This window comes from Lathamus discolor, chromosome 1 (genome assembly GCF_037157495.1).
Source record: "Lathamus discolor isolate bLatDis1 chromosome 1, bLatDis1.hap1, whole genome shotgun sequence".
NCBI lineage: Eukaryota > Metazoa > Chordata > Aves > Psittaciformes > Psittacidae > Lathamus > Lathamus discolor.
The window spans coordinates 153280812-153300821 of record NC_088884.1 but is presented as its reverse complement, the minus strand read 5'-3'; the positions used below and the strand labels follow the sequence as shown (position 1 = coordinate 153300821).

Genomic DNA, 20010 nt, shown 5'->3' with positions numbered 1-20010 from the left:
TGCAGATGTCCATACTCTTTACGTACTCCAAAAAGTCTCAAAACTCCCAAAAGGCATAACATTATCAGAAGCCACAAACCGGTACAATCAGATGTAAAACCTCAAACAACAACCCGTTCTTGCTTTGACTGAGGGGACAGAGCATTGTTAACCCCTGATCTGCCCCAACTGGAACAAGCCAAAGGTAAACCACATATGAGCTGGGCTGGCATGGAAGGACCAGAATAGATGTTCCTCCCTTTGCACTTGATTTTAGAAAACTCAGGGGGAAAAACAAACCAAAACCAAACAAACTATGGAATATTCTGTGGTCTGGTTTCTGCAAAGCTTTGCAGTAAGTCAGGACGACACCACAGGGCCCTGATAAAGCCACTACTTGAGACTTCTGGACTAAAAATACACCCTTAAAATATGCAACTCCCTTAGAAGAAAGTAATGATTTCTGCCATATGTACACATCAGAGCAAGTAATTCATGGCAAAACCTTTCATTTTCCTGCTGCCACAGCACAAAAGAGAATTCATTTCCATCCAAGCTTATACAGCTTCTCAGGATTTGCAAAAAAAAAAAAAAAAAAAAAAAAAAAGCACTAAGCAGTCTCAATTCTGAGCAAATGTAATTCACAAAAAAGACTCCACTCTAAGGGTAATTTAAGGAGCTCTTACCTTACTGGGAAACACAGGTTAGCAAGAGCAAAAATGCTCTATTTGGGGGGGAAAAAAAAACAAAACCAAAACCACAAACAAAAACCAACCCCAAACCAACCATCATATATACACTTCACTCCAAAGGTCTTCACTCCAAAGATGAGCTCGGAACCCTAGACTGAAAGATCTCAAAGTGTTTGAAGATACAAAATCAATGCAAGATCTTGAATGTAAGAAGGATTGACATGCCTGGAAAGAAAAGATCACATGCTGATCATTATCTCAGTCTCACTGTCCTCTTCACAACCATTAGAGAGCATCATGCTGACTTGCAACAGGGATATTAACAAGAATATCTGACAGGATACATCATGTCTGCAATATTATTAGTGTGGAGCCATTAAAGTGTCATGGGTTACATCTGCATTCCTATTGAAAGTGTTAACTATTTCACACTAACTCTCTGTAGCTGCTTGTTTTACGAAAGTCAGGCTCGGAAGTCAAATTGAGATCAAATTTCAAACTGAAAACTGCTTTTGCAGAGTCCCCCAAAACAGTATTTGTCACCAAGGAGCTGTTTAACCTTGTTACTTTAATTGAGCTGTGGAGAGGAATTACCTGCCTGAAGAGAATTTAATTCTAACTCAGAGTTAATTTTTACATACAGAGAGTATCCTGTGATACAGTAGGGAGACCAAACAATCATCCTCTTGAACATACACATACTGCACCATTACTGTATACTCATCTGCCCAACTGCCTTTTTTGTGGGAAAGACAGGAAGTTAATACCAATAGGCAAGCTCAACAGTGCCAGGAAAACGGTTTTTAATAAAACTTACGAACCACTTTCCTTTTGGTTCTATAAGCACGAAGATAAACTTACTATGAGGTCATGAGGCACTGGCACAAGTTACCCAGAGAAGCTGTGGCTGCCCCATCCCTGGCAGTGTTAAAGGCCAGGCTGGACGGGGCTCGGATCAACCTGGCCTAGTGGAAGGTGTCCCTGACCATCGGAGGGGGTTGGAACTGGATGAGCTTTAAGGTCCCTTCCACCCCAAACCATTCTGTGATTCTATGATACACACTGCACATTCAAATATGGCCAGTATTTATGTAGCCTTGTGTGCTGTCAGGGTCAGGCTGAAGCATCACTCAAAACAATAAAAACTAGACCCACACCAAGAAGTAATCAAGCAAAACCTATCTACGTAGCCCATGTTACAGCTTTTTCAAGCTTGTGCTTTCCAACAAGGTCCCACATCACCACCGAAGCAGAAACTTTATCTAGTTCAGTTCAATTCTCAGCCTAAAAAGACAAAATCTGTAACACAACTGCCAGCAACTACCGCTGTGTGACAAGTTTATGGCACTGCTCCACTTTTTCCACATTCCAGCTGTGGTTTGTCCCACACAAGATTAGCCACTTACATGAAGTCATCCTCAAAAGGCCATCCCTCCCCACCACTCTCCCAGTTCAGTATACAAACCTATCAACCAAGAGGAGCAGAGACGGTGCTGCCATCAATTCTGCTGCCAGTTTACTCCAGATCTGACAGGCAGCTCTAAACCTCCTCCCTGAAGAGTCTCAAAGCCTCCTCTAGCCAAGCAGTACCAACACTGTGCCCCCTGACATGCAGCTGGAGTTCAGTACCACTGGAGTCAAGGAACTGTTCCTCTGGCACATGTCACTTGAACAACAGGAAAGAAGGATGTGCTCCAGCACAGGAGCTGTCAGAGAGTGGAGCTGAACAAGACACACACACATACACCCACTGATGCCTGTTTCTGTGCACACACACACACATTACAACTGGACTTCCAGGCAATACACAGCAATTTTTTTACCCCAGAACTCCCAATACATATCAGTTGGTAAATAAAAGGGCACTGGAGCTTAGGACTTAGGAGTTTTCATAACTAGAGTATGTGACTTCTTCAGAAAAATCAGAAATTGATTATTTTTAAGCCTTTTGCTGTTACTATTTTGACATGGCTACCTAGGCAAAGTTCCACAGTACGTGAATGACTGGCACGCAGCATGGAATGACAGTTGCAAGCATAAGTGAGATGGCAGATCCTGCTCTGTGGTAGACCACTTCAACACTGATCTAGCTTGGAGATTGTATTTGCAAGTAAATGTGTTCCTTACTCTTAAAAAGACAGCTGCTGTAAAGAAACACACATAGGAATTAACTAAAAATTGACCAAACTCATGCAGAGATTGATGCAATTTTTTACCTCTATTTACCTAGACCTAATTTGCAAATAATTTTTTGTAACAAGTGTTAAGAACACATCCAACATGGTTACATTTCCTGCTCTCAAGATGTATGCTCACACCCAAACTTCATCAGTCCTTCAATTCAGAAGGTTATTTTCAGAAGACAAAACTAGTGGAAGTGTCATGCAAGTTAGCAACTGGAAAGACTTACCAGTCTCATGAGTAAAGCAGATGAAGAAAAGGGCAGTGAAGAAAGTTCAAAAGGTTCAGATTTTGTAGAACAAAATTATCTTGAAAAACAGCTTTAGTGAGTATCAGTCTCACATGTACTCTTAAGAAGCAGGAAAGAAACAGAGGCAAGTCAAAGCTCATTTCAGCTGCTTCTGGAGGAAGACCCTGAAATTTCCTCCTAACTCTAAACAACATGAGGAGAGAGCATTAAGATCTTGAGGCCCTCAGCCTACACAAAGACAACCATAGTGAAGTGGATAACAGACTTTATCTAAAGAGTTTGACAGTAAGCAGTTATTAATCATAAGGACGAGGTAAACCCAGTCATCAGCACAGTGTTAAGAGATGCCTCCACAGGCATTATTCCACAAGGCACAAAATCACAGAATGGTTTGCTCCGGAAAGGACCTCAAGATCACCTAGTTCCAACCCCCTGCCATGGGCAGGGACACCTCACACCAGGCCATGTCACCCAAGGCTCTGTCCAACCTGGCCTTGAACACTGGCAGGGATGGAGCAGTTAACCATTTCTTTGGCATCCAGAAGCTTACACTGAAACAAGCCATTTTAACTAATGCACAGCACCTGTTAAGCAAAGAACATATTAAGATAAATTCTACTAAATATTTGCTGAATTGTGTGCAAAAATACCCAGCTTCCTTACCTGGCATGGTGTGAATTCAACTAACACCATCTTGGAAACATTCTCACATTATTACAGAATTAAGGCAACAGGTACTGTTCTCTTCCCATCCTTCAATGATCTTTGCTAACTGTAACCTTCAAAACTTGCCCTCAAATAAACAGAAGATTCTCACCTCAAGATGTTCCAAATTCATACTCTGTTCACTTAAATGATTTCAAGAGGCACAGAAAATAAACCCCGAAAAATCAGCAACATCTTCTGTCACAAGAACAGAATACCTGATTAGTGGAAGAATAAGACTCTGACACATAAATCATGATTAGGGAACTGATGGATTTGAGAAGAAATTCTTGTCAGAAGAGCCCCCAGGATCTCCTGAACATCCCCAAGCTACATTCTCCACAGGTAAAAGCCAACAGTTGATACCCATGACCAGATAACACTTGTTTCTAGAAATAACTCCCTAGATGCAGTGATTGTCAGTTCTCGATTCCTCTCTTCCAACCACACCTCTCAGTCAACTAAACTTCTCAAAAAACGAAACCAACCAAACCAAACAAAAAACCAAACCAAAATAAAACATAAACCCACAACAGAACAAAACATCATCAAAAGCATCCAAGTATTTTGGCTATGGTGAATAACCTTCATCAACAAGTAAAGTCATGTTTCGGACCAGATTCCAAAAATCACATAAAAAACCACATTTGCAGATTTTTATCTCAGAGATTGCCAGAGGTCAGGTTAAAGGAAGAACAACGCTTGGTTTATGGATAAACACAAGTAGAGCCGCACAGCCTAGAAGTCGACCTACCTGTGAAAGGGGTAACCAATGAGAAATCATGTTTTTAAAACCCCTATCACATTTTATAAACAAGGTTTTCCAACCACTGACCTTCCAGTAAGAACCCAGAACAACCCGGACACTTCACAGTCTAACAGATACCTGCAGGTCTAAAAAACATTTACACAGTCAAGGGAAAGAGCAATACAAGTGCAGTACAGGATATCTGAGAGCTACAATAGGGTAACTTGGAAATCTCTCTTCAGATTTCTGAGGAAAAAAGCTGGGCTTGATAAACTACTTGTCTACAATGTGCATTTACCTTTTTCTCTTAAGAGCATAGCTCTCATTTCAGAGGAGAACAAAGCAGAGCTGCCTGCACTGAAGCATCAAAGACAGGAAGAGAGAAACTGGACAGTAATCCTGCCTGTTTAACAGTTGGGATAGGCTGTAGCAAACCAAGAACTAGTTTGCAGATGGATGACGCACAGTGCTCACCTACCACGTGAATGCTGCAGAGTTCTCAGAAACAGGAGTTTCAGCAAGTTAGAACTTATACAGACGCAACGTTTGGGTCCAAGTTCAACCTATTAGAGGCAACCACCTATACATAATGGTTCTTTTCTAGCTGGCAAAAATTCCAGTTATCCCAGTGTTATCAGACTAACCCAACACTCTATTCCCAGAGTCTGAAGGCAGATTTCTTCATTGATCTGAAGTATTATTACCGCACAGACAAAAAAACGCACAAAACAACCCTGAATGAATGCATGAAATGCTATCCTAAGCAAAAAGCTGAACCCAAGTCAGCAGTAAGACCTTGCAGCAATAAAGATTAAAATTTGCAGCAATAAAGATTAAAATTTGCAGCAATAAAGATTAAAATTTGCAGCAATAAAGATTAAAATTAAATGTCGACTGAGTCATATAAGCAAATCAAAAGGACAAAAATTATTAAAAGCTCTACCTGATACCCATGAGACTATTATGTGCATGCAGTTTAGTGCCCCTGGACTAAAAAAGAGCTCAAAAACTGGAGGAAGTCCAGCGAACAATAACAGTGATGACCGAGTGCTGAGGCCTACAGTGTACAAGCAGGGATACTGAGAGGTGGTTTAATTCAGCCTGGATGACCATTCTCAGAGAGGCAAACAGGAAAAAACAAGGGGCAAAGCACCAAGCTACTGCAAGGTACATTCCAGTTGGATAAAAGGAGACGGGAAAAAAAAATAAATCACAGTGATAGTGGGTAAATCCTGAAGCACAGAGGATTAACCTGGAAAAGTAGAACCTAGATACAGGTTTTTACCTGTATCTGGGTCATGTTTTCACCTAGATAAACCTAAATGAGGTTGTGTTACGACTTGGAAACTTTTGAGGTACTAATGACTACAAAGAGAGGCTTAATATGGATACCTCCTTAAAACAGCAATGGAACCAATGCCCAAATTGAGCTTAATTCATAAACAAGAATTCATAGATTTTTTTTTTTGGTTTGTGTTTCTTGCCAGATAACTCAACATCCCTTTAACAAAACTTTTAATATCCAGAGCAAGGCTTAAAACCAGACCCAGATACGGGTCCTGAGCTGCTCCAAAATAAACATGGTCTTCACATACTATTTCTGTTAAACAAGTATTCATCTATACATATGATGTCTATTAACAGACCATTTCTTGTTCGAGCCTTTATGAAGATTTTTACAAACAAAAGTTAACATTGACTCCAACTTCCCCAAAGATTACAGAACACAGGGAGACAGCATTGAAATAAAATACATCTTTGTTCCTTGATATTTAGTTCAGCTAATTTCACCTTGCTCACTGCATTTTTCAGAATCTCTACGCATACACAACATCCCCTCACAATGTCAACCCTGAATTAAGTGCTTTTTACAGACAGAGTAGGGTTTTTTTTAACCATTTCTATACTTAAAATAACTTCCAGCAGTTGGTATTTCTGATAAGGGACAGACAGAATAAAAAGTCAGTTGAACATTAAATGGTATTTTGATTAGATAGAGATAGGTAGAGAGTCACATGGCAGTAATAATAGATTGGGTATGGTTGGAACGGACCTTAAGATCATCCAGTTCCAAGCCCCTGCCATGGGCAGGTACGCCTCACACTAGACCGTATCACCCAAGGCTCTGTCAAACCTGGCACTGAACATTTTCAGGGATGGAGCATTGACCACTTCTTCGGGCAGCCTGTTCCAGTGTCTCACCACCCTATTCCTGCTGATATTCTCCCTCTTCCCTGTGCCCATCCACTTCCCCTCAGAGCTTCTTTTAACAAATGGAAATGTCAGTAAAGTTCTTGTGAATTAGCTGAAGATACAAAGAACATATAACCCATTAATTCCCTAAATATTCATATAAACAATGAATCAGAATGAAAATAGACCTTCATTTCATTCACCTGAATTAGTTCATGAAGTGTTATAAACAACAATGTAAATAATTATTTCTATTCAAAAGTAAGCAGGCAGAGTGCACAGAACTGAGCAACCCCATCCTTTCCAAAAGGCATTCTCGCACAGGAGAGGAAGAAGGAACAGGTGTTGGTAGCAAACACTTCTCCTGCTAATGGAATTATTCTTCATCATCTCCTTCTCAGCTTTTTGGCTAGAAAATAAGGCAGAAATTTTACTCTCCCTGTACAAAACCTACCTAAACAGACTATGAAGAGAACTTTAAAGAGGGATTGTAAGTGCACTAACTGTGGGGAGGTTCCATTACAACCCATCCTCAGCCCTTACCTGTGGGCTAGAAAACAAGCCCCTGACAGTCTACACCTTTACCCTTGATCAACACAACTTGAATGTCTGTGGGACATCTTTGTAAGGTTCACGTATTTCTCCTCATCTCTGGGGTTATTGAAGAAGAGAAAAAGCATTATAGCTGAATGCTCCAAGCAACACACATCTAGCCATGCTACAAGCCTTTCAATAGTCAGTGTGAGACTTTTGTAATGCTTCCCACCAACCACTAGAGAAGAAACATACACATTTGACTTAAAGTAATAACCAGACCACATTAAGTCCTCACTTACTGCATAATTTTGTGCCATTACTAAAAGAACAACCCCAGAACTCTGAAGTACCACTGAGCAATTTTTCCTTTAACTTCCATAAGGATAAAAATAACCTCAGCCAGCCTCTTAATTTTGCTGCTGAGTAACTGAAAACAGTTTCACACAAACAGGACTTCAAGTAAAGCAGATTTTATCTGCAAAAGCCACTTCCCTTTATTCTAAAGAGCTTTAGTGCAAAATTTAAGGCAGAACTAACAGAACAGTAATTCTAAACAAAAGCCACATCACTTCATGCATAAAGGGAAAACAGGGGTTAAAATTAATGTGGACAGTTTCAGTTCAACACCTAGTGGAGAACAGGCCACATGGCAAAGTTCAAAGCACACCAAATTAGCAGACAGGAACTCTGAAAACTGCATCATACAATTTTCAACCTTTATTAAAAAAACAACAAGGCTGGTATCTTTACACAAGTCCAACCTTGCACCTATAGAAGACCTGCATGGAGAGAGAATAGTTATTTCAAAACCATTCTGTGAACTTTTATCTTTTTCTACACAATAACGTGAGAGGAGGAACACGAGCCTTTCATTTCAAACAGCCAGAAAGTAGCTTTCAAATAAGTAGCATCCAAAACCATGCTGTGAAGACTGCAACACCCATCACCTGAACACCTCATGGGCTGCTGAAATTTTGTTTCCAGCATCATCTGTTAATGCAGTACCTATACTGCTTCCCACACCACTGTGACATAAGCTCATTAGCCTTCCCCCCACCCCTCCGCAACCCTTTTAGATGACCATTACTGGCAACCATTAGCTCAATATGCACCCAGATAAAGTAGCAGTGAGGGACATAACCTCCACCAAATTCCTCTTTTCCCTCCAACAGGAAAGTGAATCCTGGGGGACAGGCAACCACAGCTCCCTTGCAGAGCAGGGAAGCAGCCTGTGCTGGGTGTCCATGTGGGTTCCCTCCATCAGAAGGTAGGAACTTCTGGACAACACCTGCAGCTCAGATAGTTTTTATTCACTGGTGGTTACAAGCTGTGTACTCACATCCTCCCCCATAGCTCTTTCTGTCTCTCCTGCTACACACTTCAGTCCTGTTCTCAGCCTGTCTCATCCTGAACAGCCTAGGTTCTATTTAATAGGCTTCATTTAACATAAAACAGGCACAGAAGAGGAGACAACATGATATATCAAGTTTAGTATCTCACATTACTCCCCTTCAGTGGTCAGTGAATTCCCTTTTCAGAGAGACAAAAATGGGAAATCAACACTATAATACTCCATATTATTCTGTCTTCCTTTGAACACCAAAATTAGAGAGGTACAATAAGTTGTCCTCTCATTAAAAACAAAGTGCAGCATTATGGAAGGGCCCTATTTATTAACACAGGTGACTTACCTATACTATCAAAGGACCCAACTCCTAATGTCAGAAATCCAAATTACGTGACCAGTCACCTGAAAACACATGTATGTATACGTGATATAAACATATCAAATTCACAAGATTTCAGACTTACTGCTGAAACCAGTAGGTATTATTTTGAAAGTGAAATCCTTTTTCTTTTCAGATGACAAGTAAAGCTACAGTCTGGACTAGGTCTGTGATTCTGTATGTGGTATCGGGTGTAAATCCTGCTTCAGAAGCTCTCTCTCAAATACAGAGATTCTTTGGAAACAGTAAAATATAATATTACTCTTAAAGTCCTTTATTTCATGCATAGTCCCTATCTGCTGCAGAGGTTTCCCAAGATCTGCTACTTAGCACATTTGGATGAAAAACTTCTAGGAGTAGCCTGAAAAGAAAGAGGACCCAAATCCCTGCAAAAAATAGAAAATATCCACAGCAGTAGACTAAGTAATGACTTTGGATTCCTGTAGTTCATTCAAAAAGGAAGGGATCTGCATGGCTTATTATTTAACTGCACATACTCTTAGTCCTTCTTATGTTCACTGTGCATAACCATAGAAAGCCTCATTCTCAGTCGCCAAAACAATAAATTAAAATGATAAATAAAAGTACAACTTCCACACTAAGATCACAGCAGTCCTGACTCATCAAAGTCTGTGTTTCAGCAGTGCTATGCAGAAGCAAAGTCCAAAGGTAAAACTCATTAACCTGCACTATTCTGGGTCACTAGGACGAAGGGACAGACAAGCCACAAGCTCTTTAGTCGCCCAGCCATTTATTTGCTCTCCCTGTTTCTCAAATCAGATTCCTGCATATATTCAAACAAAGGAAATGAATTCAAACTCATACTTTATATGAAAGACCTCTGGCCTTTTAGAGCTGACACAAGTACACATGACACTGGAAAACAACCAACATCAGGTTTCTTTGCCAGCAGTCAGCATTACAGCTGCTTTCAGAAGCAAAAAAACCCAGTTTCGTGTGCTAACCTGGCGTCTTATGAGAGCACCAGTACCCCACCTAGCACTGTACCTGTGATGCCTTAAGCTCTTTCGAGAGGAAAGCTATGTGTAAGCAAACAGGAAAGCAGCCTCTTTTTCTCACTTTGGATCTTCCTGCCGCACCCAAAGAGGCATGTACCAGCCTGAGGAAACAACCAGACCTTTCCAAGACTCCACCAACTGAAGAGACAGCAACCAAGCCAGAGGAACCGTCTCACAGATGTTCTTCACTATAGTGCTCAAGAAGGCAGGGCAGGAGCTCTCCATTCCCAAGTGCCCATTAAATGATGTCTAAGTAGCTTAGGTGCTACTGGAGGCATCTGGTTTTTGTCAGTGGTATCAGGCAGCTACAAATCTTAACTGACATATCCAGAACAAACTCAGTCTTGAAAAAGCTAACGCATTCTCAGATGCCAGACTGGATTTAACGCAAGCACTGCTGCTGTTTCAGGAAGGAAGGTTTCTCCTTTTACCAGAAGTCAAAAACTTAAGCTGATTCATCTTCACTCTCAGTGGTTCAAACCCATATCCCATTACTCAGAGGAGCTGTCAAAGAGCTAAACTTGCAGATTAAGGCTGAGAGCCCCTGCACTGGAGCCTTATCCCATCACCATCAGGCTGCTGGAAGGCAGAAAGGCTATGTACAAACCACTCAGGTGCTTGCTCTTCCACACTGCACACAAGTGTGCCTACCTCTAACCAAAGCCAAAGCAATTTGGCTGTCTCCTGCCATAGTTCATCCTGGATTTTCAAAAGGGAAGTTTTGCACACTTAGCCTGCAAGACTGTGAACCTCAAGTGAAACTCCTTTCAGGACAGTGTGAAGTGCTAAGAAAATGCTCTTCTCTGGGACTTCATTTCTACCTTCCACTGCAGCACTTGTTTATAAACTACTTTCAGAAGCTACCTCCTCAGTGAGCTGGTCTTCAAAGATACTATTGCAAATGTCTCCTCCTCCCTTAACACTGTACACAAACCCTGGCACACAGCACAGGCTCAGCTACCTAGGAAGGCCCCTAGAAGCCTTCAAATGTAACACTGCAGGGCCCAAGGTCATTTACTGAAGTACTCATTTAAGCCCTGGGAATGAATCCAAGAAGCCCACAGAAATTCCAGTGAACAGGGACTGTATGGGATCATTAGAGGAAGCAGCTACAACCCATGGGCAGCAGATTGCAAATATCAACAAAAAAAATAGCAACAGCATGTTTTGATCCTTAACAGTGTTGACAGCATAAATACAGATAGCATTCCTCATGACCCAGAAGGACCCTCAGCAGCTCCCTGCTTGTTCAATACCTGCGAAACTCAGGACCAAGCTGCACGGCATACAAAAGTGGATGCATAAAACATGGAGAGGATGTGCAAGTAGAGACAAAAAGTGACAAACTCTTGCTCTTAGAGCAGAAAGTGGATGCTAAAACAAAAGATATTAAAGGCCGGGATACAGACAGAGCACCTGGAACTTCAAAGCCGATCACCTAGTTTGAACTTAATCCTCATATTCATACGATGACATCATGTGGTAACCAAGATTACCTGCTCTCCATTTAAAAGGTAGTAAGGACAGCCTTTGTTCTCTGGAATTCAATGTACCTGAAAAGATTCAGGTTGAAAAGCTCAGTCTAGCGAGTAACACAGCTTGTTTAACACTGGCAAAACCACTAGAGACCACAGCAGAACAGAATTTGGACAGATGGCTTTATTTTGTTGGATGAGGAAAGGTGAGAAGTGGTTAAACATCCTACTTTGAGCAGAGTCTGAATGTGCCAGTTCTGCTGTGCTCCCTCCAGGCTGAAGGACAGCATTTGTTTGAATTAGCAGTTGTGCTACCAGGATGGGAAACAAAAGCTCAGGCTTTGAAGTGCTGAGAAGCCTCCTGCTTCAGAATTAAGTCTGGTTCCATGGCAACAGAGAGAGGTCCACAAAAGCTTCAGCACCTCAAACATGACTGATGACTAGAGTTCTACTACACAGTACTTTAACCTAAGAATAAAAATCAATGAAGGCTTCAGCCAGTTTAGTATAGCTAAAGAAACTGCTTTTCTCAAGCTCTGCAAATAAGGCAGCCTTTCGAAGGATGTCTGACAATTCTTTAAGTATTTTATCAGCCTATTAACCTCATGCAAAAATGTTACATGAAGAAACAGAGATTAGCTGGAGCAATCACACATTTAGAAAAGGTTAGATACAGCCAGCTCTGCTTGATGTCTAAAGTTTATTTCCAGAACTGTTTCTTCAACATCTATCATACTTCAGACATTACATCCTAAAAAATAGATGGTATGAAGGCCTTAAATAAAAACAAACCCCCCAAAATAGACTAGACCTTTCAGTCATTCACCACTTTCACTGGGTATCTGCATTTGGAACATCATGTTCAGAAGGTCATGTAACTGCTTTGAGTGGCCAATGCCTTCACTCCAACAACCGAGTGATAAAAACGTCAGATGTTATTGGAAGAATAACAGTAGTCACACGAGTGTTAAGCAAACATTTGTATTTTAAGTATCACATGCTTACAATTATCAATAAACGACTCCATCACTGCTAGACTACTTACGAATCCTTATATGTTAAAGCTCTTCAATACAGGTATGGATCCTACCTATATTTACCTATTTATGTGACATGAGACTAAGGATTTTGGCCAAAATCACAAACGGCATCACTGGAGAAGCCAGGAAGAAAACCATAGTTCAGAGGGGATAAAAAACTTGAAGTCTTTTTCCTGTGATGTAAAAGGAAACTTTTAAGAACATTTAAGATGTTTCTATGTATCATGCAGATAATACAGAGTAGCACTCAGAGCCTTAGTCCCTAGCAGTATTTGCCTACTTACTCAGAACAAAATATGTTGTTAATACCTATTTAGATTACAATAGCAAGTTGTTAACTCTTTCAAAGTAAAATATCACAGAAGACCTCTTTGCTATGATCTTAATCTCAGTGTTAAAATATAAGAACATATTTTATGGAAACATTACCTGGCAAAGAAGTTTGTGAAAGGTCCCAGTATTTTTCGTTTACTATCCACGTCCGTCTCATGACAAAACTCCTGCTGGCTCTGATCATTGGTCTCTTTACTGGAATTCAGGGTAACATCTGAGAAGTGCGCCTCATCAGTCTCAAGATTCACAATTGCACTTGAACTGCTGGTGACCACAAAGTCCAAAATGTCTTCATTGCTAACTGATAACGTTGCTGATAGTTCTGTGCTAAGACTAGAAACACTACAGACAGAGATATCATCACTGCGATTCAGAGTTTTCGAAGTGGGACTGTAAAGTTTGACGGTGTCATAACCAGTTCTGGGGAAAGTAGAGGATTTTCGCACAGCATGGTCGTGTTCAGCAGTCAGAGAATTTGGAGGCACATAGGATGGCAGTGTGCATGCACTCTGAAAACCCCTGTCAGGCACAATTTCAGGTTCCGACTGCTTTCTCTTCACGTTTAACACACTGCAGTGAACAGGCTCTGGATTTCCTATTTCTAGAGTTGGAATCCCAGAATCCACTGATTTAAGGCTATGATAGTCTTCCAAAGCACTGGACAGCTGGCCAGGCCCATACTCAGGCAATGAGAAAGATCTCGAGGTCCCAGAGTTCAAGTTGTGAAGGCCCTGGATGCCACTGCCCACTCTTGCGTCCAGAATTCCCATGAAGCTCAAACCGTTTAAGGAGTTCGATAAATTTACATCAGTTGTCTTGGCCCAACTGGTAACTGGTTGGAAAGAAAGAAAAGACAAGATGATGAGTTTGCAGGAAGGTTGTCGTCTGTTCTTGGCTGTAAGTGAGATATTTTTCGTTTGTGCTGTTGGGGTTTTTTTAAATACACTCAGTCCTGTCATCATTTAGGTTTTAAATTAGAAGTTACTCATATTCTCTTGCACATGATCACCATCCCTTTCCCCTGCTTGAACAAGCAAGACAATGGCAACTTATATCAGGCTTCTAGAAAATGCTAAGCATGAAGAGCTTTTCATAAGCAGTCTGCATATCAGTGTTCACTTCGTATATATCTTCTCAGAGTGAAACCACATATAGGAGCTGCAGTACTTTAATGTTCCATGTCAATATTAAGACAAGTATTTTAAAGTTATTTTTACACATACATATTTTTATACAGTCCTAAATGCATATTTAGCAATGCTGGGGGGGGGGGGGGGGGGAAGGGCTACAAAACTTCTTTCCATACACTTAGACCAAAACTCTTAAGTATTCATTTAAGCAGATTTTTTTTTGCAGTTTTCTGGAAACCATAAAACTGATAATAAATTTATCACTGAAAACGAATGTATAATATATGAGTTTTGCATTAAGCAAGAGATGCAGAATCTGAACAGCTATAAAGCTATCCACTCAGTCAATGCTTTGACAATACACAGGATTTAGTTCATGTGTAGGTACAGTAAAACTGACATTTGCCAATATATTGTATTTCCTGCACTCAGGGATCACTATCCTTCACATCTGCAATGAAGGATAATCTCCCCTGGGCTACTTAACCTGATGGTTACTTTGCCAGCAGGTTACTTAATCCAGCCTGTGCCCCACTTCAAGTCTAAACTTGAGTGACCCTCCAAGACAGGGCAGTTAAGTATGAGCTGCAGGTTGGATGCACTGGGCAACTGTTCCCATGGGCAATTGCAGCCCTCCATAAACCTGGAACACCATCAGGACTGCTGCCGTGGCTCTCAGAACTGCTACTGACCCTTTAAAATCCTACATGCTTATTACTGTGACAATACATACACCTCCTTTTTCCAAATAAAGTTAAATTATGTACAGCTGAAGTTTGCAATGCAATTACTCTGCAGCAGTTGGCAGAAGAAATATGCACATATTGCTTAGTTCCTTCACTCTGAAACATGCTGGGCTAAGTGTGAAGGAGTGAAGAATTCTCCTTCCATCTTGCAAACAGCTTGCTTTCTAGATAGAACCCTCTCCACTTCCTGAAGCCTTGTGTCCTGCTTCTGGTCCCCTATTCTCTCTCAAGCTTTAAAACATAATTGAAGGTGCCAGTCGTCCTCTAGGAGGTCCTCCCCACACTCTACCTTTAAAAAACAACCAACACATACCACTCCCACAAAACAAAGCAAAACCCAAACATCTCATCTGAGAAAACTGGCTCGCATCAGTAGTTCCAAACCACTGGGTAATGAATGGCACCTAAGTCCTGCCAGACACCAGAGCTCAATATGCTGTCTGTTCTTAGATCTGAACCCATCAATACACTTTGGCACTGTGTTACTGACAGGCAAGTGTCAGAAAACACATTTCAAACATATTCCACTGGTCCAAACCATAACAATTTCTTCCACAAGCTTTCAGTCATATGAAAAGTTCATGAATCCAAACATACTACATATGCTGTACCAGCTGTATTGCTTACTACACAATTGCTATTCACTGGCTGATCTGACACCCCAGTTCAATCCACTCCCAAGTGTATCAAAAAGTCAAGTAGAAACAACCCTGGATATTGCATCTTTCAAACTTTTTCATAGCTTTCTAACAGCTAACTATGTACTACCAATCCAAATCAATCAATGCATCAATTGCCTAATACTTTGGATAAACAAGGTTTCAGATGTATTGTTTTGACTAAAAAGCTTGTGAAGATGAACACTTTTCTTAGAGTTGCTATAGCAACTTTTCTTTTTTCACATTACCATGGTTTGAAAAGTTTACATCCCCTGCAATTTAAAGACATGCTGTCTCAAGACAACTAGCATACCAACTGCATACATTACAAACCAACCTCAGTTCACTAAATTAAAATTGCGAAGGCCAGCAAAAAAACACCCAAAAACCTGAACAACAATCCTTGAGTGCAGGCAACAAGCTGTTCTACCTAATGAAGTCAACTGTGATAGTCAAAGTGTACAAATATGACATGACACGGAACATTAGATGTAATTACCATAGCATATACTTGGATCTTCGGCTCTCAGAGCTTCTTGATTGGATTCACTTATTTTTCCTAATACGAGTTTGGCTGTTTTCTCTTCCTTATGCTCACCCACGCCTTCATACACCTTATATCACTCTTTAAATCAACAGCCCACCCAGCCCCAATGTTACTTTAAAGCACAGACACACACACACCCCATGGGCCAAAACAAGGGTGCAGATGTTTGCTTTATCACAGCTCATGCTTCTGAATGCATCTAGAAAACACAGCCCAAAAAAAGCACAGAAATGTAATGAGCCAGGAACAACTTTGATGGTGTTTGGATAAATAGCACAAGCTTGTTCCCATTATGAATTTCTCCAGTGACTGCCCTCACTCCTACACCATGACTTTCCCAAGCAGTAGCCAGTCCTTGGTTTAATTACTAAGCCTACAAACGGTAAACATTCCAGTGGCCTTGGGAGAGACAGTAAATACAGCAGCTGAAAAGGCCAAACAATTCTGTAAACCAGAGAGTTCAAAGAGAAGTGAAACTGAATTTCCATGTGGGGTACTGGAGCTATTTTAACTTGGCTTGGCATTTTTTTAAACAAGAAATTTAACAAGAAGGGATCCTTTAAACAGGCAACCAGCAAATGCAGAAGTATCCAACAGCTACAGCTTGTTGAAGCAAATTATGCAATAACAACCTACAAAGGTTTTACATAGTTCAGCAAAACTGTAGGAAGCTTTGAAGTATACCCATCAAGGGCTTTAAATGACAACTTCAGATGTAATCAGCTGTCAAAAACATACATGAGAACTCCTTGATTCATTTTGCATTATGTGGTTGTAAGACTGTTTTTTAAGGATGTAGTAAAGTGGTATTTATACTCCTTATTTTACCTGCCTCACTGTTGTGTGCAAAATCTGACAATGTTAAACATTCCAAATGTCATGTGTTCCAACACTAACTTCTTTCCATAAATCATTTACTAACATATCTTTTTTAACATTATCATCTTAATAACATATTGAAGTATTATTAGTATCATAAACTATTGAGAAAGAGTAAGCAATTGTGTCTGCACAACATTCATAATCCCTGTGGTTTACCTAAACCTATTTATCATCTAAAAATTTATATCTGTAAAGTCTTAACATTCTGTACCTTATAGGAACCATAATCTCCTGTTAATACCATAGAAGAGAGAAAACACGGGAAAAGGAGATAGGAAAACACAGCAGAGGTCACACGTGGCAATGACAGTGTAGGTACGCACTATTTTACTCGTTAACTCTTCCAACATAAGCACTAAGGGACAACAAATAGAGACAGCTTTGTCACCAGGTTCCAAATTAACATCAGAATATAGCCATTCATGCTAAGGGTATAGCTGAACTGCGTAACTCCTCACCACAGTACACTGCAGATGCCAGAAACTTACATGTAAGCTCGGGGAAGAAAAAAATCACGCAGGACTCCTAAACAAAAACTCAGCAAGTCCCTGAACTGTAAGTGGCAGAGCTCCATGGAAGTATCAGTACACATTCATCCTGCTTTTAGGCCCTCTCCCAGGTAAATTCTGACAGGTGGAGTTGCTCTGTCCCACTATGGCCGTCTGTACTGCCTCACATTCCCCGGATTCTGATCACAGCATGTCCTGACAATAACCAGCAGCTTTAAAACGTCGTGACTTTGCCTATTGCTCAACCACACAGAGGGAACACGTCGTGTTTGATTTGAATGTGTAAGATCTAGAATAAATTAGCTTTTTAACCAATTGTAATGTAAAATTTAAAGAAAGTTAACAGCAATGCCGAGCCATTAGAGTAACACAAAGGCACACCTGTGCCACTTACTTCTACAGCACAAGTTCCCTGTGTCTTGCAATGCAGTTTAGGCAACAAACTTTAGAAGGAAGGGTGAAACAGCTATCACCAAACAGGCTTTGTATCTTCTTGCCTCTCAGGAATGATAAGAAGAGTGGTTACATCTACTGCTCAGTTCTCAAACAGTTAACATCTCAGTTTTCATCGCACACAATTTGTGTCTCTTCAACACATCTCTGCCAACAATTTTAAAGTTTTTAAAAGCAGGGGATTTCCTCCATTAAAATGCTGCAAGTGCTGGGTTTTCTCTTAAAGGGAAAAAAAAATAAGGGTTTATACACTATTTGGCAACATTTTTGTTGCACATACCCAGAAACACACTGCTATCAACTGCGACTGCAGGTGACCTCGGTGCACAAGGGCATCAAACCCAGTTTCGCTCATTAAACATTTCTCGGTTCAGACTGTTTATGTTGATGCTTTAACAGCCACAGCACTGCCAACAGGGAAGAATTCCTGAGGCTGCAAGTCTAGCTTTCAGCAAAGCCTGAGATACAGCGATTATGGCTACACACATAAGCACTGCCAAAACTTGAACGGCACCAAAAAAAAAAAAAAAAAAAGAAGTTGGGATTTTCTTTTTATTTTAATTAAAAAGTCTTTTATCTAACTCTCAGCAGGCCTGAGCTTTACAAACCCGGCTCTGAGGAGAGTGCTTACAGAGAGATCATAAGTAAACCATTCACTGCTCTTCCACTTTCCTGCTATGTCAGGCAGGCAATATGAGTCACAGTGCTCCTCCAAAGCCTCTGTTAGAAAAGCTTTTTTCCTCCCCACACGGATACAACCGAAAAATCCGAGGCCACACTGCATTAGCGGCAGCGCCATGAGAACTTCACCTCACGCTAGCTGCAGTTTTGTCTGGTCTTTGGGGATTGCCTAGAAGACTTCAACCAGAAAGAGAGGCAGCCAGAGATGAAAGTTGTTTCCTCTGCACGGGCTTTGAGGCTGACCTGACACTGCGAAGGTTTCCGACCCGGCGGCCTTCGTTAAAAACGGAAAGAAACGACAACCCATAACCAGAGCCGTCCCCCAGCGCCCCGGGAAGCACCGCTCACGTCCTCCGCGGTGCTCAAACCAGCCTCCGGCGGCCCCGAGCCCCTGCTCCAACTTCTCCAGCAGCCACCGACCCTCGGCCGCAGCCCAGCCCCGGGAGCTGCTCCCCACAGCCCGCCCGTGCCGCCGCGCTCTGCCCCTCACCTCAACAGGTACCACACAACAACACCCCCCGGCCCCAGGCGCAGCCCGAGCCCCGGCAGCACGGCCTGGCCGGCCGCCACCCGAGCAGGAAGAGCCACGCAGAAGCTCCGACACCTCACCGGGGTAGTGCTGCCCTCCGTCGCTCTCTTCATGCTGGGCCATGCCCGACCCGCCCCACAGCTGCCGCTGCGGGACTAGGAGGCGGCTGGCAGCTGCGGCGGGCAGTCCATGTCGCTCTCCTGTCCCAGCGGAGGAGCGGCGGGTTCAACGGAGGGGAAATGGGGCTGCCACCACACGCCGAGCACCCTCCCCGCACGGCGCGGGGCCTCCCATGGCGCCCACCCCGGCGGCAGGCACAGCGCAGCGCGGCGCGGCTCAGCGCACACCTGGCTGCGAGCACAGCAACAGACTCCACGGGCGGGACAGGTACCCGGCTCACGCCCGGGACGCTCCGGTCCCCGCACCCGGCCTCGCACCGCCCCGCCGCCGCTGCCGCTCCCCCTCAGCGCGGCGGGGACAAGCACCGCCCGCCGGGGCGGGGAACGCCTGCGCGGCGGGGGGCGGGAGCACGTGGGGAGGCGGCCGCCATTTTGCATCACCTGAGAGCGTCCGGGTGGCCAGTGGGAGCTGGTGTGAGGTGTTCGCGCCGGTCCCCGCTATGGCAGCGGTCTAGTGGGGTGGCCCCAGGAGCGGGTCGGAGAACGGTGAGCTTTAACCGATGGCGCTCGGTTAGAGGAGTTTCGTGCGGGAGCCGAGCCGCTCCGCTCCTACCAGGTGGCTGCAGCCCGTGCTATGCTGCTGCCGGAGGCAGCGCGGGGGGGCCAGGCAAGGGGAGCAGGTCTGTGGAGGGGCTGCCCTGGTGCTCCCGGCCGCGTTTTAGAGGAAAGCGAAACTCGGCGTCTTGTGCAGGTGTGGACTGTGGAAGGTGTGGAGAATCAAGTGAAGGCGTACCCTTAGCTCTGCGGAAGTGAACTGTAATGCCTGAAGTGGAGGCTCTGGGCTCGTCATAGCTGTTCCAGCATGTTTGAATTGTC

The 20010-nt window shown here is 42.6% G+C and overlaps 1 protein-coding gene across 4 annotated transcripts in view; it reads right to left on the bottom strand.

The window, feature by feature from the left end:
* Positions 1–19485, bottom strand: part of TBC1D14 (TBC1 domain family member 14) — a 70823-nt gene extending 51338 nt beyond the window's left edge. For 2 of the 4 annotated variants that reach the window (XM_065659768.1, XM_065659798.1), the window contains exons 1-2: positions 19096–19485; positions 12976–13711 (exon numbers count right to left, since the gene is read on the bottom strand). In XM_065659768.1, coding sequence (XP_065515840.1) covers positions 12976–13711; positions 19096–19138 — 779 coding nt within the window. In that variant the 5' untranslated portion in view covers positions 19139–19485. Of the gene's footprint in view, positions 1–12975; positions 13712–18976; positions 19000–19095 lie in introns of those variants that run through there. The other 2 variants (XM_065659779.1, XM_065659789.1) reach the window with 2 other exon arrangements.
* Positions 19486–20010: the final 525 nt, after the last annotated feature.